The sequence below is a fragment of the Pteropus medius genome, unplaced genomic scaffold, assembly GCF_902729225.1.
Source record: "Pteropus medius unplaced genomic scaffold, Ma_sr-lr_union100, whole genome shotgun sequence".
Taxonomy (NCBI): Eukaryota; Metazoa; Chordata; class Mammalia; order Chiroptera; family Pteropodidae; genus Pteropus; species Pteropus medius.
The window spans coordinates 8,539,766-8,565,728 of record NW_024342471.1 but is presented as its reverse complement, the minus strand read 5'-3'; the positions used below and the strand labels follow the sequence as shown (position 1 = coordinate 8,565,728).

The 25,963-nt window shown below is 53.8% G+C and overlaps 1 protein-coding gene and 1 pseudogene across 2 annotated transcripts in view; one reads left to right on the top strand and one right to left on the bottom strand.

The window, feature by feature from the left end:
* MYH7B (myosin heavy chain 7B) overlaps nt 1-25,963 on the bottom strand; it is a 39,570-nt gene that overhangs the window by 1,313 nt on the left and 12,294 nt on the right. The window contains exons 2-40 of one of the 2 annotated variants that reach the window (XM_039864139.1): nt 22,025-22,189; nt 20,663-20,769; nt 20,346-20,489; nt 19,751-19,907; nt 19,413-19,440; nt 18,268-18,364; nt 16,099-16,122; nt 15,847-15,939; nt 15,649-15,712; nt 14,507-14,605; nt 13,763-13,866; nt 13,486-13,624; nt 13,097-13,215; nt 12,855-13,004; nt 12,514-12,684; nt 11,169-11,348; nt 10,948-11,080; nt 10,792-10,868; nt 10,268-10,355; nt 9,948-10,065; nt 8,535-8,658; nt 8,304-8,440; nt 7,313-7,568; nt 6,103-6,345; nt 5,187-5,363; nt 4,935-5,080; nt 4,518-4,608; nt 4,051-4,440; nt 3,250-3,376; nt 3,044-3,162; nt 2,756-2,952; nt 2,258-2,607; nt 1,985-2,109; nt 1,753-1,868; nt 900-1,296; nt 700-825; nt 448-618; nt 254-358; nt 77-172 (exon numbers count right to left, since the gene is read on the bottom strand). In XM_039864139.1, the coding sequence (XP_039720073.1) occupies nt 77-172; nt 254-358; nt 448-618; nt 700-825; nt 900-1,296; nt 1,753-1,868; nt 1,985-2,109; nt 2,258-2,607; nt 2,756-2,952; nt 3,044-3,162; nt 3,250-3,376; nt 4,051-4,440; nt 4,518-4,608; nt 4,935-5,080; nt 5,187-5,363; nt 6,103-6,345; nt 7,313-7,568; nt 8,304-8,440; nt 8,535-8,658; nt 9,948-10,065; nt 10,268-10,355; nt 10,792-10,868; nt 10,948-11,080; nt 11,169-11,348; nt 12,514-12,684; nt 12,855-13,004; nt 13,097-13,215; nt 13,486-13,624; nt 13,763-13,866; nt 14,507-14,605; nt 15,649-15,712; nt 15,847-15,939; nt 16,099-16,122; nt 18,268-18,364; nt 19,413-19,440; nt 19,751-19,907; nt 20,346-20,489; nt 20,663-20,769; nt 22,025-22,115 (5,676 nt within the window). In that variant the 5' untranslated portion in view covers nt 22,116-22,189. Of the gene's footprint in view, nt 1-76; nt 173-253; nt 359-447; nt 619-699; nt 826-899; nt 1,297-1,752; nt 1,869-1,984; nt 2,110-2,257; nt 2,608-2,755; nt 2,953-3,043; nt 3,377-4,050; nt 4,441-4,517; nt 4,609-4,934; nt 5,081-5,186; nt 5,364-6,102; nt 6,346-7,312; nt 7,569-8,303; nt 8,441-8,534; nt 8,659-9,947; nt 10,066-10,267; nt 10,356-10,791; nt 10,869-10,947; nt 11,081-11,168; nt 11,349-12,513; nt 12,685-12,854; nt 13,005-13,096; nt 13,216-13,485; nt 13,625-13,762; nt 13,867-14,506; nt 14,606-15,648; nt 15,713-15,846; nt 15,940-16,098; nt 16,123-18,267; nt 18,365-19,412; nt 19,441-19,750; nt 20,161-20,345; nt 20,490-20,662; nt 20,770-22,024; nt 22,190-25,963 lie in introns of those variants that run through there. The other variant, XM_039864140.1, reaches the window with a different exon arrangement.
* LOC120604211 (uncharacterized) lies at nt 25,532-25,650 on the top strand (annotated as a pseudogene).

Below are 25,963 nucleotides of genomic sequence, written 5' to 3'. Positions count from 1 at the left end.
AGCCAGCACTGCAGCTGGGTTACCACAGGTGTCCTGACCAGTACCAGGCCCCGGGGCCCAGACCTGGTGTACTCACCGCCTCTTCAAACTGCCGTTTGTAGCTCTTGACCTTGCTCTGCAGCTTGTCCACCAGGTCCTGCATGCGAGCCAGGTTCTTCCTGTCCTCCTCAGCCTGCACAGGCAGAGGGACTCAAATCTTGCCCAGAAGGGACCAGCTCCCAGGCCACCCCTTGAGATGGACCTTGTCACCCACCTGGTATGCAAGTTCCTTGACCCGGCGCTCATGTTTCCGCACCCCCTTGAGGGCCTCCGCATGCTTCTTTTGCTCAGCATCGAGCTCGGCCTCCAGCTCCCGGACCTGTGAGCAGCCAGGGGATAGGCCTGATGCTCCAAGCCTGCCCTTGGGCTGGTCACCGTGCAGGGGAAGGGACAGGGAGCTATACACACCTTGGCCTCCAGCTTCTGCACCTGTTTCTTCCCGCCACGGAGGGCAGCTTGTTCAGCCTCCTCAAGCCGTGCCTGTAGCTCCCGCACCGTCTGCTCCAGTGTCTTCTTCATCCGCTCCAGGTGTGCACTGGTGTCTTGCTCCTTCTTCAGCTCCTCAGCCATCATGGCTGCCTATGGGGGAGAATGTGGCAAGGTCAGGAGGTGGCCAGTCTCTGGACATTCCTTTGGGCTCTCTTCCCAGCCCAGCCTCACGTCGGTAATGGCCTTTTTGGCCTTCTCCTCAGCTTCTCGCCTCTCCTGAGCAGCCTCCTCCACCTCTCCACTCAGCTGGGCCAGATCCACCTCTAGCTTCTTTTTCTGGTTCAGGAGGCCTGTGTTCTGGGGGGAAGCAGAGCCTCAGAGCCAGCCAGCAGGTGGCTACCCCACACATCCCTGTGAATCCCTGTCCCCACCTGTGAATGCAGCAGGTTGAGACGCTCTGTGGCCTCCAGCAGTTCTTGTTCTGCCAGCCGGCGGCTGCGCTCGCCCTGCTCCAGGGCAGCCCGAAGCTCTTCCAGCTCCCCGGCCAGCAGTGCGGCCCGCCGCTCCAGGGCCTGTGCCTGCTCTCGGAGCTCGGCTGCCAGCCGCTGCTCCTCATCCCGCCCTGCCTGCTCCTCCTTAAGTTGGGCCTGTAAGAGCCGTGTGGCTGCCTGTGCCTCCATGGCCTGGCGGGTGGCATGGCCTAACTGCAGCTCCAGGTCATTGAGGTCACCCTCCATTTTCTTCTTGAGCCGCAGTGCCTCGTTGCGGGCCCGTGTCTCTGCATCCAGGGAGGCCTGCAGAGACTCGACTGCCCGCTGGTGGTTGCGCCTAGAAGGAGATTGAAGGGGGTAGGGTTTTGGCCTTGTAAAAGCAGATGGGTGCAGGTACCACACTGTTCTTACAAACACCCAAGAATGCTGGAAATGTGAACGTATCCCCTGCTTTTAAGCCCCTTGTGACTGCCTGTTGCCCGTTGGAGCAAGTTCACAGATGAGTGAGGCTCTAGAGCACACAGACATGGGCTGAACTCTGACTCTACCCTCACTGTGTCCCCTTGTTGGCAAGTCCTGTAGCCTCCCGGAGGTTCACCTCCAGACAATAATCCGGACCTGAGAAAGTCGAGTGGGAGGGGCAAAGCAGTGTCGGTGCCAGTTTGTGCACACAATGGAGGCTCGGCACACTTTCCTTCTTTTTTCCTCAGGTGGCTGGGATGGGAGAGGCAGTTAGCCCTGGGGAGGGCGGATGAACCCTTGTGTGGTAGGGAAGGAATGGCCCGTCCCATACCTCAGGTTAGCGCACTCCTCCTCTTTCTCTGCCAGTTTCCGGTCCACCTCAGCCTTGACTTGGGATAGCTCCAGCTGGATCCGCAGAGTCTTGGTTTCTTCCAGCTCCAACGCCCCCTGGGGTGCAGAGTAGGCATTGTAGGCCTGGGGACCCTGAACATGTCTTAAGGGAGGAGGGAGGCTGGGGAAGCAGCAGGTCAGTGTCCACCCCACCCCTGTGGCCGGCCTCCCACCTCGGCCTCCTCCAGTGCGGCCTGGAGTTCGCTCTTCTCCCCTTCCAGCGCCTTCTTGGCTTTCTCCAGCTCCTGGATGCTCTTCCCACTGAGGCTGACGTGATCCGTGAGGTCACTGATCTCCTCTACAAAGTGGACAGGGCACTGAGGAGCCACTCCCATGGCTCATCCTCCAACCCTAATCCCAGGGTGACCTCACCAGGGCACCCTGTGTGACTCCAAGGTACTCCTGATGATCCCAGAGCAGTTCTCTGACCCTGGGGTGTGTCATACCCTGTAGGTTCTTGTTCTCCCGCTTGAGTGTCTCCAGGGCCTCAAGAGCCTCCTCGTGGCTATGCCGCAGCCGGAAGAGCTCAGTGCCAAGGCTGCGGGCCTCCCTCTGGGCTGCCTCCAGCTCCCGCTGTGTCTCCTCCTCTTGCCGCCGCCGCTCCTCCAGTGCCCTCTCCAAGTGCCGCTGCTTCTTGTCCAGTGCAGCAGCTGCTGAAGTCGCCCGCTCCAGCTCCAGGGTCACGTCCTCCGACTCTGTCTGCAGTCGCAGCTTGGCCTTCTCCAGCGATGAGCACTTGGCATGTGCAGCTTCGACCCCCTCCTCTGCCTCCTGAAGCCGAAGTGCCAGCTTCTTTCTAGACCACAGGAGCAGACAGAGTATGGACTGTGTAGCAGAGGGAGGCTAGCAAAATAATGGCCCCTACATCTTCCCCCTCACCCCAACAGGGCTCAGGCACAGGCGTCACTCCAGTGTAGTGATGGCCTGGCTGGTAAGGCACTCACTTGGCCTCCTCCAGCTCCTCAGTCCTCTGGATGGCGTCTGCCTCATACTTGCTCCTCCACTGGGCCACCTCAGCATTGGCCTTGGACAGCAGCCGCTGCAACTCAGCCTGGGCCTCGGCCTCTTCTTCATGCTGCTCTCGCAGGAGGTCGCAGTCATGCCGCAAGGCCTGCACAGCGTGGGCCAGCGCACTCTTGGCCTGCAGGGACCCCAGTGACCTCAGCATCAGGCCGGGCCAGTGGCCCTGGTGCCCACCTTGCCTGCTGTGTGGCAGCCAATGGCCAGCCAACCTTGCTCTCCTCCTCCAGCTGCCTCCGCAGTTCCTCCAGGCTCTGAGTGGCTGAGGCCTTCCCACGGCTCAGCTGGCTAAGCAGAGACTCCTTCTCCTCAAGCAGGCGGCTCAGCTCCCCTGCAGGCCAAGGGGTGAGGTGGCAGGTCAGGCAGGTGAGGGGCAGCAACGAGGCCCCAGGGGGCCCAGCTGAGCCCCTGGCCTCACCGCTCTCAGTTTGAAGTCGCCCACGCTGGGTGCTCGCATCCGCCAGCTGACGTTGCAGTTCCTCCACCTTGATCTTGGCCTCACTCAGCTGATCCTCGTAGGCCCGGCACAGCTTCTCTGCACTGGCCTGGGATCCACGGTCAGGAGTCAGGACAAGTTTGTGAATCAGAGGGCAGATCTACAGCTGCTTATTAGACTAGGACTTGGGATAGCGAACTAGAAGACTAAACATGGGCCCAGAAATCAAAGGGAGAGTAGAACCACAAGTTCAAGGTCAGATTCTAGTGCTGGCCTATGGCTTAAAAGATGAGCATCAGAAGTGAGAGGTCTGGACTAGTCCTGAGGCTGGTGGGTCAGAGTGAGGTTAGGATACTAAAGTCCAAAGTCAGCTGGGGACAGTGGTCAGAGGCCAGCTGTTACAAAAGTCAGGAGTCAACACTGGGTGTAGGGATACAGGACAGCTATTAGGTCAGAATTCACAGGTCAAGGGATGAGAGGCTGGAATTGGATGCTGGATCAGAAATGACCTATAGTCAGAGCATAGAGTTTCAGTCAGGTTTTGAGGTCAGACTGGTGTGGGGTTGGGGTTGGATGCCAGGTGGATGGGTCAGGGGTCAGGGTCCATTATATGATCAAGACTAGCATGGGATCAGTATTGGCATGATGGAGGTCAAGTGTTAGAGGCTGGGGTCTGCCTTTGGAGGCAGAATTAGAGTCAAGATGGCTATGGGAACAGAGCGAGGGGTCAGGAGAGGATGCTGAAGGCAGGTCAGAGGTTAGGGTCTGAAAGGAGGCAGACACCTTGCCACGGGCCAGAGTCTCGACGCTGGTACCCAGGTCATCCACCTCCATGCGGAGCTCGCTCTTTTCTTTTTCCAGCTTCTGCCGCACGCGCTGCAGGCTGTCCACCTGCTCACCCAGCTCAGCTGCGCTCTCCGCCTGCTTGCGCCGCAGGGCAGCCACCGTGGCCTCATGCCGCAGTGCTGCCTCCTCCAGTTCCCGCCGCAGCCGCCCCAGCTCAGCCTCGCGCTTGCGGCAGCCCTCGCGCTGCCCTGCGGACGTGCCGCCAGCCTCCTCCAGCCGCTCGCTCAGCTCCTCCAGCTCCCGGGCTGCCTCCGCCCGCTGCTTCTCCACACGGGCTCGGGCAGCCCGCTCTGCCTCCAGCTCCTCTTCCAGCTCCTCCGCCCGAGCCTGGGGACAGCCAGCAGCAGCTGTCACCTCTGTGGGCCTCTCACCCCAATCCCTTCCCACCCCAGTCCCCCACACACCTGCAGCTCCTTGATCTTCTTCTGCAGCTGGGCTCCGAGGAGCTGCTCATCCTCCACTCGCAGGTTCAACTGGCTCAACTCGGAGTCCTTCCTGGAGGTTACAGGGGGACATGAGCCTGCCCTAGTCCTAACTTCCATCAACCTGCTTAGGGTCCCCCGGCACCCCCCAGCACACACCCTGCCTGAGGCAATCTGTACCCAGAGCAGCCCTATGTGACCTCGCTCCTGTGTTCCCTCTCAAGCCCTGAACCCTGAGCCTGGCTGGGGCTCTAGGTCCAGAGAGGGCAGGACACTACCCCTGGCACCCTAGTGAGCCCCATCTCTCAACCCTCCACGTTATGTGGGAGTGAAACTGAGAAGTGGGTGCAGGCTCGGGAGACCCCTGGGGGTCGGGTCTGCTGTCCACCCCATGCCTACTTCTTGAGCTGCTCCTCCAGCTGCTGCTTGTCTTGGGCAGCATCTGTCACTGACTCCTGTGTCAGCTTCAGGTCACCCTCCAGCTTGCGCTTGGCTCGCTCTGTGTCCATGCGCAGCTTCTTCTCCTGCTCCAGGGAACACTCCAGCTGTGGAGCAGAGTGAGGCAGACATGCTCAGCCACTCGGCCCAGCCAGTCACCATCTCAGCTTTTCTGGTGCCACCACACAGCCCTCTGCTGTGGCCCTGACTCACATCTTCCACCTGCTGCTCCAGCCGGAGCTTGGCCTTGGCCAGTGCGCTCACACGGTCCTCCTCAGCCTGCAGGTCACCCAGGGCCTGCTGGTGGGCCTCCTGCAATGCCTTCTTTTCTTTGGTCAGCCGGGCCACTGACTCGTCCAGTGCTGCCATCTCCTCTGTCAGGTTCTTCACCTGTGCCAAGGCCAGGGTCACCATCGGAATGTCCTTCCATAGCCTGGTCTGAGCAGCCACCATGCCAGGTCACAGCAACCACCCCTTCCAGCAAGGGGACCTTGGGCAAGTCACTTCACTCTGACTCTCATTTCTTCATCCTTAAAGGATGATAGTACCATCCTCCTCAAGTTATACAAGGGATTAATGAGCAAATGCTCACAAAGCCCTTCGCACAGTGCCCAGCCCAGAGGGACAGAGCGGTAAGTGCCGGCTCTTTGTGGTTTCAGCAGGTGTTCACAATGGCTGTTTCCTAGTCCTTCCTCAGTGAGCACCTGGGAGAACCTGAATAGCAGCTTTCACTCCCGGGCCTCACTTTCCCTCCTGGAGTCAGTACTCCAAGTCCTGTGAACCACATGGGGCTGTCGAAAGGGTTCAATGGTAGAAGGCATGGGAAGGCGCCTGGGGTTCCTGCCTTCCAGGAGCTTGCAATCCACGATTTGCTGAGCACCTACTGCATGTTAGGCCCTGTGATGAGTATTAGCAAAGGCTAGTTACACACTGAATCCTTAACCACCCTAATGAGGTAAGTGCTGCTATTAACACCATTTGGCAGGTGAGGAAATTCAGGCCCACAGGAAATTCAGGCCCAAGGGTTACATAATGGGCCTGGCAGAGCCAGGAGTGGGATCTGAGGCTGCCTGGCCCTAAAGCCAGTCCACTGACTCTGGGCCTTTCCCCACAGCCCACCCAGCCCCACCTTGTTCTCAGTGGCTTGCTTCTCCTTCTCAGCCTTGGCCAGCGTCAGCTCCAGGTCATCGATGTCCTTCTTGAGCTCCGTGCACTCATCTTCCAGCTTGCGCCGGCGGGCGGCCAGGTCAGCGTTCACTTCCTCCTCGTCCTCTAGCCGCTCGCTCATCTCCTTCACCTTGGCCTCAAGCTGCACCTTGGACTTGATTAGCAAGTGGCAGCGCTCCTCAGCATCTGCCAAGTTGTCCTGCTCCTGCAGGAGATACAGGAATGGGGCAGATTTGAGGCAGGGCCAGGTAAACCAGCTGAGGGACACCAGGCCAGGCCCTGGAGAGGAAAGTTCATTTGTCCATGCAAAGGTTTGACACCCATGCTCAGCTGGACTCTAGGGACCAAGGAATGACTATGACCTGCTCTTGGCTCTGAAGAGGCTCACGAAGGATGAGGCCTCAGGTGGAGGAATGGACAGGCTGGGGTAGAGGTGGCACCATCAAGAGGGGAACATGAGACAGGCTGGGGGGCACCCAGAGTGAGGCCCAAACAAGGGCTCTAGGGAAGAAGCGCTGGGCTGAAGCCTTTGGAGGGGTGGGGTGGGGAGCAGTGAGTATGCCAAGCCCTGCACGGCCATGGAGGGCTCAGGTATCCTCTCCCACTTCATTGTTTCCTCACTGCCTGGCTGTCGAACGGTCTCCTGCACTATCTGGGAGTTTTGTGACCAGAGACCCATCTCTGTCTTCCCACCAGTATATCTCCAGAGTTAGCCTGGCACACAGGTGACACTCAGCATATTTGCTGAATGAAAGAATGGCTCTGTGAGCTTGGAGAGATTCCAGACCCTTGACCCCTGACCTCTGGTTATTACCATTACCTGCCATGGGTTCCCATGGCCCTTAACCAGAGAAGGGAGCACAGATCTGTTTCAGGGACAGCAAAAAGGGGAGAGCTGGGACTCCATTGCAGCTTTAGCAAGAAGCCAAGGTGGCATGGGGGGTGGAGCATTAGGACACGTCAACAGACTGAACCCATGGCTGGGGAGGTAGGAGGCTGAGCATGGCACTTCAGCCCCATCTGGCACCTCTGTAGTAAGAAGAAAGATCCAGGTAAGGCCTGGGTGCCCAGAGCACACTTGGTCTGGTAGTATTTCTTTAGAGTAACCTAGGGTCCACTGGGGGTGCCTGGCACCAGGTCACTTAGGGAAAGGCCACCCCTCCCCCACTCACTGCCTGCAACTGCAGAGCCAGGTCATTCTTCTCCTGGGTGACACTGACGTGTGTCTCCTCCAGCTCCTGGCGCTTGGCCTCCGCAGCGGCCAGTGCCCCTCGCAGCCCCCGCAGCTCAGCCCGCAGGGCCGCCAGCTCCTCCTCAGCCTGTGCCGAGCGCAGTAGTGGCTTCATCTTAAAAAAGAGCTTCATCCATGACCAATTCTTGACAGCATTGAAGGCTCGGATGTTCCACTGGATGGTGAACAGGGCATCCCTGGGGAGGGGCAGCAAGAGGTGGCCAACAGGCTCAATATTGTCTGTGCCCTTCGTGGTAACAGGTCTGCCCTGGGGCCAGGCATTGCACCAAGCTCTTTAGTTTGTGATCCCATTGAATCTCCCCAATAGCCCTTTCGAGTAGGTCCTAATGCTTCTGTTTCTCAGGTGAGGTTGAGGTGAGAAGCCCAAGGTCACACAGGTCTGCTGCCAGGGCAGGAGCTCACAAGCTTTGAATATCCTGGCAGCTCCTGCAAGTGTCCTAAAGACAGGAGGAGTGGGAAAGCCTCCTTGCTCCCGCTCTGTTAGCCTGTCAGCTGTGATAGGATTGCTTTGACTCAGCATCCACTCTGCTGAACAGAGGTAACAGCATCTACCTCTTAAGTCTGCCCCTCCTTTAACCTAGATAACACAAACAAAGTATTTTACCTGGGGCCTGGCACTTAGAAGAGTCTTGGAAATCACTAGATGCCTTACTACTATTCTGGGCCACTCTCTGGGATGGCGTGGAGTGGAGAGACAGGTGCTCCAACACCAACTTTTGAGGTGAGGAAATGGAAATTGGGGATTGAGGGGCACAAAACAGAACTTTGCGCCTTCAGAGACACCCTCAACCAGCAATAGGGGTAATCTGACCCACAGGATAATACAACAGGGGTCTGAGAGCCCGGTGGTTCTGTGAGCCAAGGGACAGTGGCTGCACCCCTACCCATCTCCTGCCCTGTGCCATACCCACCTGCCTCCAAGCAGGCGCTGGTACTCAAGGCGCATGAGGCGGCCCCGGCTGCGTGCCTGCAGCAGCGTCAACACCTTAGCCAGACGCTGGTCACGGAGCTCCTCCAGGACGCCTAGAAGCCCAGCCTTGAAGAACACCTGGGGTGGGGAGAAGCAGGTGTAACCTCCAACTGCCAGCCTGTCCCCTGTCCAATGTGACCTGGGGTCAGCGGTAACTCCTGTGTGCCCTGACCTTGGTGTGGCCAAACTGGTATTGGGTATTGTCAATGTCCAGCGAGCCCAGCAGCTTCTCTGTGGCCTTCCTGCTGTCCATGAAGGTGTCATCTGGGATGGCACTGGGGTTCAGGATGCGGTACCTGGGAAAGCAGGGAAGGGCTGGTGAGGAGGGGGCTGGGTGGGGAGCCAAGGACTGGGATGGCTGGTGGGAGTGGCGGGGTCCTCCTGAGACTCCCCGAGGCTGGAGCAGAGGCTGCAGGGGCACACACACCGAACAAGCTGGCAGGGGAGGCACCGTGACCCCGGGGCTGGGCGCATTCTGCTGAAGAACTTTGGATTGTGTTTAAATGCATCTGGTAGTCAAGTTCTTTAAGAGGCTGTAGTTCTTATGAAAGGCATGTGGCACTTACACAATTTTTTTTAAGAATGTAAAAATTATAAAAAGGTGATATTGTATAGCATATCACAAACATTTGGGAGAGAATTCTAACCAACAAGAGCAAGAATTCTGGCACATCTACTTCTAAAGTGGACGCGCTTGCACATGTGTCCAGGGCCATACAGATCAGGTTGGCTGTGCCATAGTGTGAAGGCAAACCCTAAAAACACAAAAGGCCCTTCACTATGGGACTGTGTGTGTGTGTGTGTGTGTGTGTGTGTGTGTGTGTGTGTGCATGCACCCATATGTACAGTATTTGTATTGACACACATGTATAACAGTCAGCATGGATGACCACAGGTCACTTCTGAAACGGGAGGGAACTTAATGCAGCTTGTAGCTTGTCAAAATCAAACAGGTGAAGGGAAGGGGAGGGAGCTAAGAGTATTGACTGAGTGGTCAGTAAGTGCCAGGTGTTACATAAAATCCACACGAACCCTCATTCAATTCCCAAATCTACCTCCAGCTCTGCCTGCCCCCTGAGCTGCAGCTTAATAAATCTAGTCTCCCCCTCAATTTCACTTCTAGGATATCTGTTGGAGACATTTCAGATTTGACATGTTCAAAGTAGAGCTCAATCTACTATCCTCCCCCCAGCCATCCCTCCCCCCACTGAATCAAAAAAACCTTGTTTTGGTATCTCAGCAATTCTACCAGTGACTCCCCAGCTGCTTAGGCCAAACACCTGGGAGTCACCTCGCCTCTTTCTTTCTTATTCTGTATCTGACTCATCAGCAAGGCCTGTTGGCTGCACCTCCGGTATGTACCCCAAGCTTGTTTGTGTCTCCCCACAGCCCACCCTCAGGTCTCGGCCACCACCATCTCCCACTGGGAAGCCTGCCCAGCCCCCTCCCCAGGCCCCCTGCATCTTCCTCAGTGATTGGAACTGTCTGTTTGGCTCTAAAATGTGGGGTGGAGGACAAAGAAGAAGGAAGGTGGCTGTGTAGAGGGGGCTGGGGAGGAGCCCGGCTTAAACAGGAAGACACCCACCGCTGCCGGAAGTCAGCGTAGAGCAGCCTGTTGGGGAAGCCCTGGCGGCAAATCCGGATCCCCTCCAGAACCCCATTGCAGCGCAGCTGGTGTAGCACCAAGAAGGCATCCATGACCCCTGGATGTGGTGGGAGTTAAAGGAAAAAGTTAAAGGAAATGGACACACCTTCATGCCCCAAAGAAAGACTAACCGTCCAGACACTGGGCTCACTTGGAGGCTGTGCAGGCTCTGTGGAGGGGGAAGGCCCAGCTTCCAGCCCGCCCTGGTCCCTTCCTTCAGCGTCCCCCCTACCCTGCCAACCTAGCCCCAGGGTGACTACCTGGGGTCTTATTCTCGTTTGGGACAATGCAACGGACAAAGTGGGGCTGTGTGGCCCGCAGGTTAGTCATCAGCTTGTTGAGGTTCTCCTGGAGGTGGGGAGAGGGGAGAAAGCACACAGGGCAGAGAAGCAGAATTGGAGATCGCAGTGGATCAGCCTGTTAAGGACTGGGAGCCAGGCACCTCCGCGTGCCTCCGTGTGACCTCTCAGTCTGTTCGTGTGACCCTCTGCCTTCTTCTGTTTGAATGGGTCCCTGTCACCATCACCAAGGGCTTCACGCCCCCACCCAATGCCCCCACATCCCTCCCGCAGGCCCTTGTGGCTCCCCCCATCCCCAAACCCTGCCCAGGCAGCGTGGGGACGGGAAGCAGCACAGACTTGCTGTGATGTTCACGTGGAGAGGAGTTAAACATCACTGCAAGTCTTAACGGCCGCCCGCCCAGGGTGCAGGGGACAGAGTGGGGAGCGAGGACGGGCTGCAGGCTATAGGGTGAGGCCTGCATGGGGCCCTGATTGGGCCTCACCTTGTGCAGCTGGGAAACTGTCTGGAACGATGCTGCCTTTTTACGCTTCTCTTTCACCCCAGACTTGGGGGGCTCAGCTAGAAGAGACATGGGAACCAGTCACTCCAGGGGACATCACTCTGTGAGTTCCCTGCAGAATGGCAATCTAGTACTCACTGGAGCAGGAGCCTGCGTAGTTCTCATAGAGGGTAGCTAAGAGCTTGTTCTGAGATTTTTGGAAGATGGGGACCACTGTCTCATTCAGGGGATCCTTGTTTTTCTCCAGCCAGCCCACGATGCTGTAAGGGACCTGGCAGAGATCAGACGAGTGCTGAGCAGAGGCAGGGGAACCCAGAGGAGGACAGTGGTAAAGAGCTGGGGTTCCAGTAGGTACCTACCACACCCGCATAGTGGACCACCTCAAAATGGGCCTGATATTTGCGCTTCTTGTCAGGCCGTGGCTGCTGGAAATTGGGTGACTTCCCTGCATGATTATCGTAGAGCTTGGCCCGGAAGCTGGCATCTGAGGCCTTGGGGAACATGCACTCCTCCTCTAGGATGGACAGGATGCCCAGTGGCTGGGGACAGGGAACAAGGTTGAAGGGCCTCCAACAAGCCAGCCCATCCTCCAAAAAGCCCCTCCTGGGAGCATTCCCAGACCACCGGCACCTTAGCCACCTGCTTGAAAGAACAGAGACCAGACCCGCACCCAGGAGCCCTGTCTTCTAAGAGACAGAAAAGTTTGTGGCTTGGTCCCAGTCCCCCTTCTGCACGATTTGCAGCTGAGTTCTTTTCTTATGAGAAGTGGGTGAACTCAAACTGACATCTCTATACTCACTTATCCCCCACCTCCGTGATCTCATACACACTCGCACACGGTACATTCAAAAGAAGCAAGAGTTCAAATTCTGGCGTCCTCACTTACTAGCTGTGGGGCCCTTAGGCCTCTCTCAGCCTCAATTTCCTAACCTGCAAAATGGGGAAATGAATACTTTCTGCTGCTTTAACAGCAAACAAACAGTCAACCACCTAAATGTACAACAGGAAGAGATTACAGAAACTCATTGTCTGAAAATCATCTGCTGCGTGAACTACTGCATCTTTAACAACGTTCAACGTTCAAAATACATTTTTAGAGAAAAAGAGGAGAAATGAGTCTGTGTCTATAAGAGAAAACGGATGCCCAGGATACAGGATTTGGAGGAAACTGACCAAAGTGTCGAGATTCTGGTTGCGTTAGAATTGAGGAAACATTTTTTCCCCTTTACTTCTGACTTTTCAAATTTTCCTTGATTTTTCTTTCCTCCATTCTTTGTACAATGGACAGATATATGCAATGTCTCACAATCAAATAAATAAGCCAGAACATCCTACTCTGCCCTGCTCCCAGGATAGTTCTGAGGGGCCAGCGAAATTGTGGCTGCAACAGGACCTTGTGAACTGCAAAATTAGGTCCACCCATGAGGGGCTGTTGTCCATGTGCTGGAATACACAATCACACACACATACTGCTCACACATACTCACCAATATGCTTTCCTACTCTCCAACACACCTATTGCACACATTACCATTCAGACACATGTAGAGACATGGTCCCAGCCCCACGCACATGCACAAGCTCACTTCAATGCACAATCACGCGCCTGCACGTGCTCGCTCATATACAAGCACACGCTCATTCCTGCTCACTCACTGCACCCACACACTCTCCTCGTTGCAGTGAGCTTGCCCTGGGCGCCACCTTCTCGATGAGGTCAATGCAGGGCTGCAGGTCCAGGCCGAAGTCGATGAAGACCCAGTCGATGCCCTCCCGCTTGTACTCCTCCTGCTCCAGCACAAACATGTGCTGGTTGAAGAACTGCTGCAGCTTCTCGTTGGTGAAGTTGATACAGAGCTGTTCAAAGCTGTTAAACTAAAGGAGGGGCCGGACTCAGCAGGCCTCCTCGTGGACGGGGACAGGGAGGAACAGGGATGTGCGAGTTCACCCATGTCCCAGGCAAAAGCCCGGAGCTCCTACCCCAACCAACTCATAGTACCCTACCTTGGAGAGAACAGAGCCTGGGGGTGTGGGCCAGCTCTCACCTCAAAGATCTCAAAACCAGCAATGTCCAAGACTCCAATGAAGAACTGACGGGGCAGCTTTGTGTCCAGTGTCTGGTTGATCCGAGATACCAGCCACCTAAACAGCCGGTCATACGTGGCCTTGGCCAGAGCCCCCACGGCAAACACCACCTGGAAGTTTGGGAAGGCTAGGCTGACACTGGGCAAGGAGGGGACCCTGCCTAGGCTGTCTCCAAGTAGGCCCCGGCCTGCAAGCAGCTTACCTGCTCCACACTCTGGTTCTTAGTCACATACTCGTTACCCACACGCACTCGGGGGTGCAGAAGGCCTTTGAGAAGGTCCCCACTATTGACCCCCATCAAGTAGGCAGCCTTGTCAGCACCTGGCAGAGCACATGGGTGAGATGAGGAGGAGGCAGCTAAGAATTTGAGCACCTAGGGTCTCAATTGGCCTTATCCTGGTGATAGGATAGAGAAGTTGCAAGGGGCAAGTTCAGGGCTAGCAAATTGTACAGCTCAGGAAAGTGATAGTATGGAGTTGAGAAGTCAGAGATTACAATAAGGGCCAGGTAAGACTGATGTAAAAGACTGTTGACAAGAGTTAGAGTAATGGTCACGGACAGGACACTGGGATCAAGGTCAGGAATCCTCACTCTCGGTGCCATCAGCCTCGGCCTGCTCTTCCCGCTGCTTCTGCTTGAACTTCATGTTGCCAAAGTGCAGAAGGGCACCCACGATCTTATAGCAGGCACACTTCTCATCCACACTGAAGCCGAGGATGTCCATGGCATGCTGCAGCAGGAGACAGCCCGAGATGTCGGGATCAGAGAACTCTGGGCTCCTCCAGGGTCTAGCCAAGCTAAGAGCATTGAAACTGCCCCTATCTCCACCCATCTTCACGTGGCCCACACTGCAGACTCCCTGACGTACATCAGTGGCCATGAGCTCCTCCCCATCATCCATGTTGTCCACGGTGATGACACCCTGGCTGCAGAAGTGGTAGTCATAGGGGTTCATAGACAGAAGCAGCATGTCTGGGGAACATGGGGTGGAGAAGGCAGGTCTGGCTGTGTTCACTCAGCTAGCCTCCTACCCCGATCCTGGCCTGGTAGGTTCTGGGAGTCAGCCCCACAGGAGACTCTAGAGCCCCAGGACTTCACTGTAGCGTTTCTCATGCCAAATCCATGTCCATGGCTTCTCTTTCTTTATGGTTCTCTGAGAAATGAGCCCCATTCCCTATGTCTCATTCATGTCTCCACCGTAGCTCATGGCCACCTCTCTGCCTCAGACCCTGTATTGGGGCACAGGGAGGACCAGACTCTGCCCTCGAGGGGCTTTCAAGAAAGGGGAACTGGACCTAGAGAGTCATTGGTCCTCCCTTGGTGCTGGGTGAGGCATCTCTAGTCTCAGGACAGCAGGAGGGACAACCTCACAAGGGCAGTGGCACTAAGGGGTCTGATCCCTAACATGAGGGGAGGGCTCACCCATAACCAGAAGTCTCAGGAAAGGAGGGGGGAAACAGAAGGGGCTCAGAGGAAAATGGGATGTCACAGACCCCAGGACGTGAAGGAACAGACATCCTGGTCTGACAGGAGCCAGGAAGGGGCCAGGCAGCCCTACTCGCGCCCAGCCCTGTGAGCTCTGACTCCCACCCTACCCATCCCTGGCCCTCACCCTGCAGCTCTGGCTTCTTCCCTGAGAGGATCTGGTAGTAGACGTGGTAGCCACGCTCACCAGGCAGCTGGAAGATCACCCGTGACTTTTCCAGGAGATCTGGGAGAGAGGGAGGCACTGACCTACCATCTCCTGCACCTCCCCAGAACGGGTCACCCAACAGGGCTGAGGAGGTCCGGGCAGAAGTGTCGGTGAGAGGTAGGGGTGTGTGTAGCGGCACTGTATGCACACAAGCCAGCACATACTGAAGGGTGTCTCTCCATTTGTGCACGTCATAGTGTGGGAATGTGTATCCATTTGTGCACTGGGTGTAACTGAGTGTAAATGTGGGTGTGTGTGTGTGTGGGGCGGGTATTCATTTGCCCATTCTTTCATCTATGCTTTCATTCCTTCGTCCATGACCACGCACCTTTCCTCCAGAGCAGTGCTGGTGTGTCTGTGTGTGTGAGTGGAGCCTCCGTGTGTCTACGCATGGTCGGTCAGGGCAAAAATTGCGACATTCCCTGCCCTTGCCACCACATGCCCAAGCTTATCTACCATGACCTGGCCATGCGTCCCAAGGTGGGGAGTGATCAGTGTGGGAGCCCCTCTGTGCATGGGCCCGGTCACTTGCTGTCTGTGCAGCTGGGCTGGGTGAGGCAGGATGGGCAACAACCCCTGAAAGGTGTTAGGAGGGGCTTCCAGGAAGGATGGGGACTTGACGTGTAGAGATGAGGCTGGGGCAGGAAGGGTACAGGCCCACCCTGTTAGGGCCAGAGGAAAGACGGGGGTCGGGTAAAGGCCCAATCATGAAGAGTCTGACGAGCCGAATAAAGATTTGGGTCTCCATCTTAAGATGGTATGATCTAGAAAAAGTTTCTAACCAGGAACACCATGTAGTCAAACTAGTATCCATGAAAAGGTCACTGGCTGTAAGGTCAAAGAGAGGAATGAAGGCTGGGACACTTTGCGGAGGCTGGTGGAATGTTCCAGGTGAGGGGTGAGGTGGTCTGAGCTGGGCAGTAGCCAGAGGATGGAAAGAAGTAACTGGAACAGGTAGGAGCCCCAAAGACTTGATGATGGATGCTCAATCCTAGAGGAAAGACTCAGGCCTAGGCCTCTGTCCCCATCCCCGCCCTCCCACACTCTCCCCTAGAACTCACAGCTGTCAATATCCGAAGATGCCAGCTTCCCAGAGGGACCAAAGTGAATTCGGATAAACTTGCCCTGTGGGCAGAGGAGCAGCCTCAGTCAGGGGGTCCAGCTGGAGCTGCCATATCTGCTGACCGCTCCCCCGACCTTGTGTCTCCTTGCTGCTGGTCCTGCTCCAGCCACCCACCTCTCCCACTGTGGCCACTCACAAAGCGGGACGAGTTGTCATTCCGCAGGGTCTTGGCATTGCCAAAAGCCTCCATGGCAGGGTTAGCCTCAATGATTTGATCCTCGAGGGTACCCTGCAGGGGTGAGAGGTGCTCACTGACTGGGACACCAGAGCAGCCTCGGTTCTGGGTATCAGCCCATTCCGGACAACCTCTGGTTGGAAAGGGGAAGTGGGGAGGTCCCCAGGACCTCACAATTGTTGTCCGCCCCACTTATACTGGCTCCATACTTACCCCAGTCTTTGTGGCCAGAAATTGCTGGGGGGAGAAGGAAGACAAAGTAAGACGGTGTGAGGTCTGACCAGGCCAGGGGTGGCAGCGGTTAGCAGGACAGTGAATGTTAGTCACCCAAGTGTATAGCCTCCCACCCCAAACCCCATGCCTCTCCCTCCCAGGACTGTTACAAGGAGAAATGCTAGAAAGTAGGAGCAAGCATGGCCCTAGTCAGGGTCCTGAGGCAGGGGACTGTGTCTGGGGGTCTCCTATTCACCTCCCCAGCTCTGTCCCTCGCCTCTTCCGCATCCCCACAGTTCCCACACTCCAGGAAGTGGCCTCTGCCCCAAGCCCTAGAAGCTAAAATCTACTCCCCTTCAGAGCCCAGCTCAAATGCCTCCTCCTCTAGGAAGGCTTCTCTGATGCTCTGTGGCTGGTAGAGATCTTTTGCCTAAATCTCCTACCCTCACCTCCCTCTGACAGCTCTTCTCCACACTTCTCCTTTATACTGTGATTAGGTGCACCTTCCAGGTGCATATTATCACCCTATTTTGCAAATGAGAAAACTAAGACTCAGAACAGGGAAGCGATCTGCTCAAGGCTACACAGTAAGAGGGGGGCAGAACAGGCCCTGAGCCCAGGCATCTGCCTCCCATGGCCCCCAAAGCCACCTGTATGTCTCACCTAGAGGGATTCATTGAATTGAGAGGATCCCCTGACCCTATTTCCTCTCCTTGTCTTCCCTCCATTTTCCTTTCCTTCTCTTCCCTACCTTGGATCCCAGCAGCTGGGAAAGAAAGGGGAAAAAGGAATGGATACTAGAGTGACAAGTACCATGCCATCAGGGCACTTTGGTTATTCACTCACTTCCAGGGAGCCCAAGACTTAAAAATCCCCCCAGAGATATTGTTGGGAGGATGGAGGCAGGAGAGAAATGGCAGCACCTCCCTTGCCCAGGCTCCACTGCACACACTCATGGCCAGGGCTTCTGAACAGGGCTCCCTCTGGCAGATGTAGTCAAATTTGGGGCAAAAGGGAGGGGGGTTGATAAGGTTTTTAAGTTCCGGCATCCATGGCCCCTGAGGGCCAGCCTTCTTCTCCAACTCCCTTGCCTGACCTCACCCGCCGGACTACATGGTGCAGGCTCCTTTCTGCCCAGGGCTGCCCTGCCCCTGCACTGCTAACTCTGGCCTCTCCCTACCCTCCAGTTCTGTTACTGGACCGAGCCCCAACTTTCTGCAGCATCCTCAAAGACACTTTAGGGGTTTAGAAAATGGATAGGAAGGAGAAAAAGGAATGAATACCAAAATGTCAACAGCAAAAACAAAACAAAACAACAAAAACAACCACCACCACAACAAAAAAACCAAAACTGAAATAAAAATCAAATACCAAGAAAATTAAAGGGGAAAAAGGAAAAGGCAAAAATAAAAATGAAATAAACTTAAAGTGGAAAAAAGAAAAAAAAAATGCCCCAGAATAAAGCAAGGCTCAACAGGACCAGGAGTGGGGGCTGTGCAGGAGGAGGCCTTGGGCTTCTGGAAAGAAAAGACAGCCAGTTTTGGGGTAGAATGGGGGAGAGGGAGAGCTCTGAACAACTGGCCCAGAGGCTATGAACAAATGTTGGAATCAAAAACAAAGATAAAACAAAACACTGGTCCCCCATTGTTTCGGAAATTAAAAAAAAAAACATGCAGAAGTCACAGGGTGCAAAACTGCCCCCTAATCTGGCTGTTGGGAATGACAGGTACCCTTCGCTCTGGCTAAAACTCCACATAAGCTTTCCTGCTTGTTTGACTGACAGCAGGTAACTGTCTTAAGTGCATGAAAACCAAGAAAACAATCACTTCTTAGTAAAAGCGACCTATCTGGTAAACTCTTTCAAAAATATGAAGGTCACGATGAGACAGAAAAATGTATTAAAAGTTTAGGAATAGAAATGTGGCCCCATCCCTCTGTGAAACATTGAGACAGGCCCAGAACTGGGTCACACAGAGTGGCAGAGGTGGCCACAGCCTCTCTGGTCAAGCCTTGCTCAGGCCAGAGTCCCCCACCAGGGCGGGAGGCTCAGGCAGGGCTGGAGGCTCTGGGGAATCAACTTAAAAAAAAAAGGTGGGAGGAGGAAGAGAAAAAAAAAAAGAAAAACAGTGAGAAGCAGTGGGGAGCAGCGCCCAGGCGGGCGAGTCTTACGGCCTTCTTGCCCGGCCCGTCTCCCAGGGCAGCGACGATGGCAAAGTACTGAATGACCCGCTTGGTGTTAACCGTCTTACCGGCCCCCGACTCTCCGCTTGGACGACACAAATATGAGTCACAAATACCCATGTGGCCATCTAATTCCTCCCAACGTCCCACCCCAATGTCCCACCCCCCTCCAAGCAGGGCCCTCTGCCTTCTCCCAGGCCAGCTCCCAACTCAAACCCCCACTCTCGGAGAGATCAGCCCTCAGAGGTGCTGGAGTTATTTACAAAGCAAGCCAGTGTAGACCATCTCTGTGAGATGAGAACACACATGATGTCACTGTTTCCTGAGCACTAACTTAGTGCCAAGGGCTGGGCCAAGTGCTTTACCTGTATTGGCTCATTTAAGCCTTAGAAATCCTGTAAGGTAGGCAACATTATCACCCCCATTTTATGAGTAGGGAAATGGGCCTCAGAGAAGTGATGTGACTGTACTTGCTGTGTGCCAGGCATGTACACCAACTCACTGACTCCTTATAGCTCTGCATGGTAGCTAGGTAGGATTGTTTTGCTTTTACTGATGACACCCAGAGGCCCAAGGGCACCACCAGCAGGAAGTGAACACAGAACGTGAACCCAGGTCCTTCTGGTTTCAAAGGCCTTGCTCTTAATCACCAAACTGTACGCACACACACACATATACAACGTTCATATTAGCTTGGCTGGACATGAACGTGGCATGTAAGAATTCTACCACTTTCCCATGGGGGCAAACAAAGGATCAGAAATAAGATTCAGAGATAAGGATATGGTAAGGAGGAAAGGGAAAGGAATCTGCCCCCCTCCCCCTTGAGGCAATCAGAACTCCCAAGAGATCAAGGTGGGAGAAGATTCCAAGCCCTGGGGAGAAGGGGTATCAGGGCTGGTGATCACTCTGATGCTTGGGTATCCCTTCCCTGCCCATCACCCTTAACATGTCTGCCCAGAATGGAGACAGGGAACATGCTCCAATTTAGCTTCAGCTGGGACAGTGGCTCCAGGTGGTAAAAGTCCTGGCATAAGCATTTTAGAACCAACCCTGAGAAATGATTTTAGTTCCACTCCCTTCCTGCCAGATGGACAGTATTTCCCACCCCATCCCCAAAACCTCACACTTACGTGATCAGCATGGACTGGTTTTCTCGGTCTGGAGGAAAGAGAAGGAAATAGAGAAGTTCGTCAAGGTGAGGGACCAGTCACAGGTGGAACACCTTGGGTATCATGGCACTGGGGCAGCCTCTCACCATCCAGGGCCAGAAATGGGAAGGACCAGATGGGATCCTCCAGACTGCAGGCCAGCTACCACTTGGGGAGACAGAATGGCTATGCTAGAGTGTCTAGCAGCTTCTAAAGGAGGGCAATGCAAGTGGAGGGAAAGAGTCCTTTACAGAGGCTTCCCTAGAGCTGGGGTAAGGGTCTTGGGTAAGAAGAGGGAGAGGAGTCCAGGTGGCCCTTACTGCGCAGCATGTCATTGTAGGCGTTATCTGCCACCGCATATATGTGTGGTGGGGCCTCCGAGCGGCGCTTTCCCTTGTAAGCGGCCACCACAGAGGGCGTGTAGACCGGGAGCCATTTGTAGGGGTTGATGGTGACACAGAAAAGGCCTGAGTAAGTCTGAGGAGAGAGTGTAGAAGTGGATTGTTGAAGGCCAGGTTTCCATTCCGGCCTTCACAAATCCGTGACCCTTGTAATATTCCCCAAGGAGCCACTTAACATGCCATGCTATATCCTCTGTGGCTGTCCTAGCCCCATCCCAGCCCTTCTTCCTGCTCATAGCCCACGTCTCCATCTCCTCAGACCCATTACCGAGCCTCTTGCCGCAAACCCCACCGCTCCGCCCCTACGACCCCAGAGCCCCACCTCTAGCCCCGCCCCACCGCCGTTACTTCGCCCTGCCCACCCCTAGCCCGCCCCTCACCGCACAGCCCTGCCCCTTCCCCATGGTTCGGTCCCCACAGCACCGTGGCTCTTCCTCTGAACCAGACCCTGCGTGCTATGACCCGGTCCAAAGCACACCGCCCACCCGTGGCCCTTCCCGGACTCCTGGCTCACATAGATCATCCAGCGAGCATAACGCTGGCGCAGGTTGTGCAGCACCGAGGCCTCGTTGAGGTGCGTCATCATGGCCATGTCCTCCAGCAAGTCAAAGCGGGGCGGGTTCATGGGCTGCAGCTCGGCTTCGCGCACCATCAGCACCTGCCAGGGAGATCGTATCGTGGGGTGGCGGGTGGGTAGGAACCGACTGACCTCAGCCTCTCACCCCTGTACGCTCTCAGAACCCCTTTTACACAAAGCGCGCTTGACAGACATGCACGGGGGTGGGGGGAGTGGGGCAAAGGCGCTACCCCTGGGAAAGCGGGCAGCCAAACCTTTTGGTCTTTGGTCTCCACGCTGACTCTGCCCCCAGTCGCCTCCGACTTGACCTCAGCCTCCACATAGGCATCCTGTTCATCAGGTATCCAGACCCGCTTCTTCCCTGGGTTGGGGGAGAGAGTACTGGGGCTTTGAGACCGGCTGAGGGGCATCCAGGGGTTGGGGATCCAGCTGGGGTTCCCAAGCCATGTCCACAGAGCTGTGCCCTTCCAGGTGCCCCTCTGTCAGGACACGGGAATACCCAGAGAAGATCCTTCCAGACTCAGAGCTGGGAGGGTCCCTAGACGTGGTCTCAGAGGATTCTCTGACTGAGATAAGTCTCTCACCACCCTGGATTACACACTTGGGCTCAGTTTCCTGCTTCAGCAATATTTGCCCTATGACCTCCGGGAAATCTCTCATTCTCTCTGGGGCTCTTCCGTCAAAGGCAAAATGTTATGGGAATCTGCTGAAGCCCCATATGAAACGGCCCTCAATGTCAGGCACATAATTCTTAGGGGGATTACACCTCCTCCATTTTGCTGAAGACTTAAGTGCAGGTCTCCTGCATCTTGCATGCCTTCGTGCCTGGCCAGCTGGCCCCACAGCTTCAGGGAACCCATATTTCATTGTGGTTAAAGGGACAGACTCAGGCTACAGACCACTGGGTTCTGTTCCTTGTCCTGCCACTTACTAGCCGAGTGCCTTAGTCACGACCAACTATATAACTTGCAGACCCCCTTGTTAAAAAAATTATTAAAAATCACACATGAGGCCCTTCTGAAGGTAGTGCCCTTTGCAACTGCGGAAATGGCACATCCCTGAAGCTGGCCCTGGCCCTGCTCCCCACCTCCCCAGGTTGCTGAGATCATGCATGGAAGGTCATCTGCTCTGGGCCTGGCACACAATAAGCACTTGATACACATTGGCTATTGTTATTATTGTCTTATGAGCAAATCAGGTCATAAATAGTAGTCTTTATTCCTGTCCCTAATAAACAGAGGCTTCGGCTCCATGGAAAACACTAAAAATAACTCCAGCACAGGTTTTGTGGACACGCAGAGGCAGCCTGAATGCATAGCAATCTCTCTCACCTCAGAGGCCTTAGGCTCTAGCCACAGACTGCAGCCACAGAAAGGGGGAGGGGCAGGTGATACTGTCCCATTTCACAGAGGAGCATACTGAGGCTTGCTTACAAACACAGTGATATACACACAACTTAGCTTCAGAACCCCAGACTCTGAGAGAAAGATGCAGGGCTAAAACTGTCAGGCCAGAGTGCGTGCTCCACAGTCCTGAGCTCAGTACCACACCTCCGCACTCCTGGTCTGAGTCCATAAAGGCTTCTCTGTAGCTGTATCCCCTCTGCCTTTACTTACCATCCCATGGGACAGTGTGCACCTTCATCGTCTCCTGGTAGCCCTGGCGGAGGTAGCGGGCGGACTCCCCGAGTTCACTCACATCCATCATGGTAGTGGCAATGAAAGGTGGAGAATGAGAGACTAGAAATCTTGGATGTTCAACGCAGTCCAAGGTAGCAGGCACTGGAAGATGGCGATGACGGAGGAACTGAGGGGCCAGGAGCCTCCAACTGGGGCATGATCCAGCAACTCACAAGGCCTAATACTAGGTGATTCTTTGGGGCTCCTCCCTGATGAGCCCCCAACACTCACGTACACTCTCAAAACACCAGAGCATCCTCTCTCACAGATATGGAGAAACTCATACCAACCCACAGGCACTCTCACTCACCAGCCCACCTGCCCTCCCTTCTGCTCCAACCCCAGTCATGATCACCCACCTCAGCACCACGGTGAGGGCTGGGAGCTGGGCTACCCCTTTTATTGCCGCTGTCAAGGTCAGCGAGGAGGAGAGCTATGTCAGCAATCTCCACGTGTCACAGCCCCCCCAGCCTGGCCACAGGACACAAAAGGCAAATTCCCTTTTATCTCCACCAGCACAGCCCCTGGGCTATTTTTACCTCCCATTGTCAGGGGAGCACAAAGGCTGAAGAGAGACACTCCACTGAGACAGGCTGGGATTCAGAGACTGACATGGGCAGGGACAAAGCAGTGAGAGATTTGGGAAGACTGGGGAGCTTGGGTAGAGAAACTGAGTCATAAGGAGTATGATACACCCAGAAAAAGACTCACAACCCTAGAATGGAAAGCAAGGAGACTCAGAGAGGGGGAACCACAGAATGCCCTCTGGGACTATTTAGTCCAACCCTCTTTATACATCCAGGGAACCTGGGGCCCAGAGAAAGAAAAGCGCAGGCCAAATGAAGTAGTGTCAGAGACCAGGTCAAAAAAGAGAAGCAGAGAGAACGAGACTTCTCTCTGCAAGTACCCTGATGCTGTCTCTTTCCCCTACTTCTATCTCCATCGCCCCAGAGTCACACATAAAGAAAACCAGACCTGGGACCATAGGCATAAAGGAATGATTTGACTGAAGAGGTAGCAAATCAAGGAAATTTAGGAGCTCCTTCATACTCTGACATTTAAGATTCATGGGAAGCCAACTTCCCACTTTTAGCCCCCTCCTGCACCCCACTTTCAAAAGCAGTTGGGGGTGCTGGCACTCAGTCTGCCCGATATGGGCTTCAGAATGTATCAGGGCACTTCCAGGCTTTCCTGTCTATCACCCCATTCGGGTCCTGGTGATGTCACAGAATTTTAGAGTCAGAGAATCAAAGGATCCTGGAACCTTAGACAGTGGTCATGTAGAATTACAGAGGCCCAAAGCCAGGATTCCAGGCAGATGTCAGGCTGAGCTCACATAGAGAAATTCTCTGTACCAATGGACTACCAGTTCCAAATACAGAGATGTATCTGTATTCCATAGAATACATAAAAATAATTCCAAAGCTAAATTTTAAACCACATATGGTTCAAAACAAGCAAAACTAACATATGATAATAAAAATGGAAGAGTGGTCCTTTGAGGGAGGGTAATGACTGGAGGGGCCACAAGAAGCCTTTGAAATGCAAGAAACACTCTATGTTCTGAGTTGATTGGTGGTTACACAGGTGTGTGCATTCTGTAAAACTAATGGAGATGTATTCTTAAGATATACAAACTTTATGTATGTTACATGAAAACTTTGTTATAAATACATGGCCAAATTTGGCAACATCTATCAAAATTACAAATGCCCAACTCCTTTTAGGAATTTATCCTACAGATACTTTTCCATGTGATGAAATAAAACAGGTTTCCTTTGGACAGACTTTCAGATTCTTCTTGGTCTTTCTGCCATTACAATCAGAGCTGCAGTGAATATTCTTATACAGTTTGATGGATTTTCACAAAGTAAACACACCCTGTTCAAGAAACCGAAATTACCAGCATCCCCCTCACACACTCTTCAGTCACCACTCCCACACCTACAGTCTCGACCTCTAATGTCACAGATTAGCCTTTGAAATTTATATGAATGGAATCCTACGTTACGTATTCCTTTCTTTTTTCTCTCCACATTATATTTGTGAGGACATCATTCTGTTTTAATTCTCTTTATAGAATTTAGGTTGTTTCTTGCCTGTTCCCCCCCGACTAAAGGGCAAGAGCTTGGTCTAGATGCTTAGCACCTTGCAGAGTACTTGCACATGGTAGAAAGTCAATAAATATCTGTTAAATAAGAGAATTAACCAAAGTTGGTAGATCATTTAGATTATAGGGCTTTAATTTCCTTATGGGGTCAGAGGCTAAGGAGTTAGGCTTGAGCAGTTAATAGAAAGCCCAGAGGGTAGAGAAAACTCTGCTTACTGTTCAAAGGTGCAGGGCTTCTTGCCTAGGGCCCAAGCTATAGAATTAGCCTAGAGAATCACAACCTTTAACAAGACTAGCCAATAACCAAAAATAACATGTGTCCGAGTTCTAGAATTACGTGCTCAGTGCATAAATCAACCGAGAGAAATGGGTCTGGAACTACCCTGTAAGTTCACTTCCACTACTCAGGGCACATCTTCCTGCTGAGATGAGCTCACAAAAAAAACATGACAAAGCAATGAGGAAGGCTACGAAACACTTGAGAGATGCAACAAATGCTACAATCTCAAGGACTTAAGGCACTGACTTTAAATACCTAAAGAGCTGTCCTGGAGCAGAGGAGTCTATGTGATTTGTGTGGCCCCAAGAACAGACCAATGCGGCAGTTACAAGGAAGCAGAATTTGGACGTACACACATAAAAGGTCTTTTACACACTTGGAGCCAGTCAGCAGTGGAAGAGGCTGCCTTGGAAGAAAGTGAGCCTGCTAACAGCAAGGGTAAGTCAAGCAGAGGTTGCACAGGGCTTGAAGCTTTGGGCTGTATAACTTCTGAGATCTACTCCAACTTTAGGACTCTAGGATTCCAGAATTTTAGAACCTCTGGAAGCTTTGATTCTTAATAACCACCCTCTCATCCCAATTAACCCATCTACTGAGTAGCCACTGTAGAAAGACCTAAGTCTTTCTTCCTGCCTTCTCTCCCCAACATTATGAGTACAGAGCCAACACACATGTGCACCTCCGTTTAGAATCCTTGGATGTTGGAATCCCAGGTCATTAGAATCCCAGGGTGGTGGGATCTGGGTCATTAGAACCCTGAGTACTAGAATCCTGGTGCAAAAGACTCAAAGCAAATAGGATAAAATGTGTACAATGGTTTAATTATTCTTTGTACTTTCCTGTATCTTTTACATTTCTCCCTCCATTTTTTTTTTAAGACTCCTAGGGTGTTCAGAATCAGGAGCATCAGGGCTGGAAGGGAAATTGTCTCATCCAGACCCTTAGCTTAGCTGAGGACACTGAGGCCCTGAGAGAAGGAGGCCCAGGCCAGACTCCAGGATTCCACTCCCAGGATGCGCTCTCTACCCCAGCATATGAAAACCAGGAATGGAGTGTGTACGGCCATGCTACCCTGAACAAGCTTGATCCTGCCTGATCTCAGAAGCTAAGCAGGCTTGGGCCTGGTTAGTACTTGGACAGGAGACCAACTAGGAAGACCAGGTGCTGTAGGCATAAAAAATAAAAAAATAAGAAATCATAAGGTGACAAAGTCTTTGCAATCTGTGAGGTCAACCAAGGGTTGCCTCGCCTTAAAAAAAGAAAAAAGAAAAAAAAAAAAGAAAGAAAAGAAAAGAAAAGGAAAGGAAAGGAAAGGAAAGAAAAGAAAACCAGGAAAGGAGAAAGCAATTTCAGTCAGGACCAGCATAAGGACAGCCGAGTCACCTATAGTGTATCCATCCTATGGAGCTGGAAAGATTCTCTCCAGAAATCCTTCAAAGAACCACAATCTTCCAGGCACTTAAGGTACTGACAGTGCTGGGAAGGG